The following is a 996-nucleotide window of genomic DNA, read 5'->3' on the forward strand; positions in this document are numbered from 1 at the left end:
CCCCCCTCTCTCTCTCTCTCTCCTCTCTCTGGCTGTGACACTGTCTGTTCTGGCAACAGGTCTTTCTATGTACCTTAGATCAACCTCCATTTTGGCATTATTCCTGCTTCTGTTCTTTTCTCACAGTGGGATTACAGGACCGCCATTGAACTCAGTTTAGTAGCACGTAAATTAAACAATTTTAGATTAAAGAAACAGCCAATAACCAAATCTATCAATGTTTTGCAGGTTATGAAGACAGTGACATCTGTATAACCTCGTTGCAGCAGATAAAGACCGTGACAGAACAGGTAGTTCAGAATGACGGAAATCCTTCAACTGCCCAGGCATCCAAGCCCCCTGCGATGTCCCAGCCCCGGAACCATGTGGCAGTACTGGTCGGGCCCCTGGAGCCCTCCTTTGAGTCTAGAATCCTGAGGATGATGTCTCAAAGAGATGTCCGGGCAGAGCTGTTCCTGCGAAGCTTCCTCGTGTGGTCCGACACAGTAGAAATGCTGCGTGTGGCTGGGCACCAGGCGGTGTATAAGTCAGGCTGGGTCTACCCTGTCTACATATTCAGTTTCATCTCTCTCCTGAGAATGGTCTTCACACCTAAGAATCCTCTCCTCAATTCCCTGGGGATCTTGATGCAAGATTTGCCCTTTGTTTTTCTTAGACTCAGTTTAATCATTGCCCTGGGGACGATCACGCCAGTACTGGGCCTTTGTAAAAATATCCTAGTGACTGTGTCGTATATTTACTTCAATTACGTAACCAGACTCAGGCCTTTCTCTGCCTTTGAAACCTCTCCATTTTAAACAGCAAATGTTAAGTTAGTAAGTCCTCCTGATTGTGCATGTGAACACATTTGTAAAGTTTTTCTAGGCATAAGTGTTTGTTTGTGGTGTATAGAATTAACCATTTCCAACCTGTATCATAGCTTTAATATATATAATGGTGCTACATTTAAACAAAATTAACTTTAGACATGCACATTCCACAGCTAAAAATCACTCC

At 44.1% G+C, this 996-nt stretch overlaps 1 protein-coding gene across 1 annotated transcript in view; it reads left to right on the plus strand.

Moving 5' to 3' along the window:
• Tmem236 (transmembrane protein 236) overlaps positions 1 to 996 on the plus strand; it is a 57,273-nt gene extending 56,277 nt beyond the window's left edge. The window contains exon 4 of the mRNA XM_031369056.1: positions 229 to 996. Coding sequence (XP_031224916.1) covers positions 229 to 797 — 569 coding nt within the window. The 3' untranslated portion in view covers positions 798 to 996. The remainder of the gene's footprint in view (positions 1 to 228) is intronic.

Source organism: Mastomys coucha, unplaced genomic scaffold (assembly GCF_008632895.1).
Source record: "Mastomys coucha isolate ucsf_1 unplaced genomic scaffold, UCSF_Mcou_1 pScaffold15, whole genome shotgun sequence".
Taxonomy (NCBI): domain Eukaryota; kingdom Metazoa; phylum Chordata; class Mammalia; order Rodentia; family Muridae; genus Mastomys; species Mastomys coucha.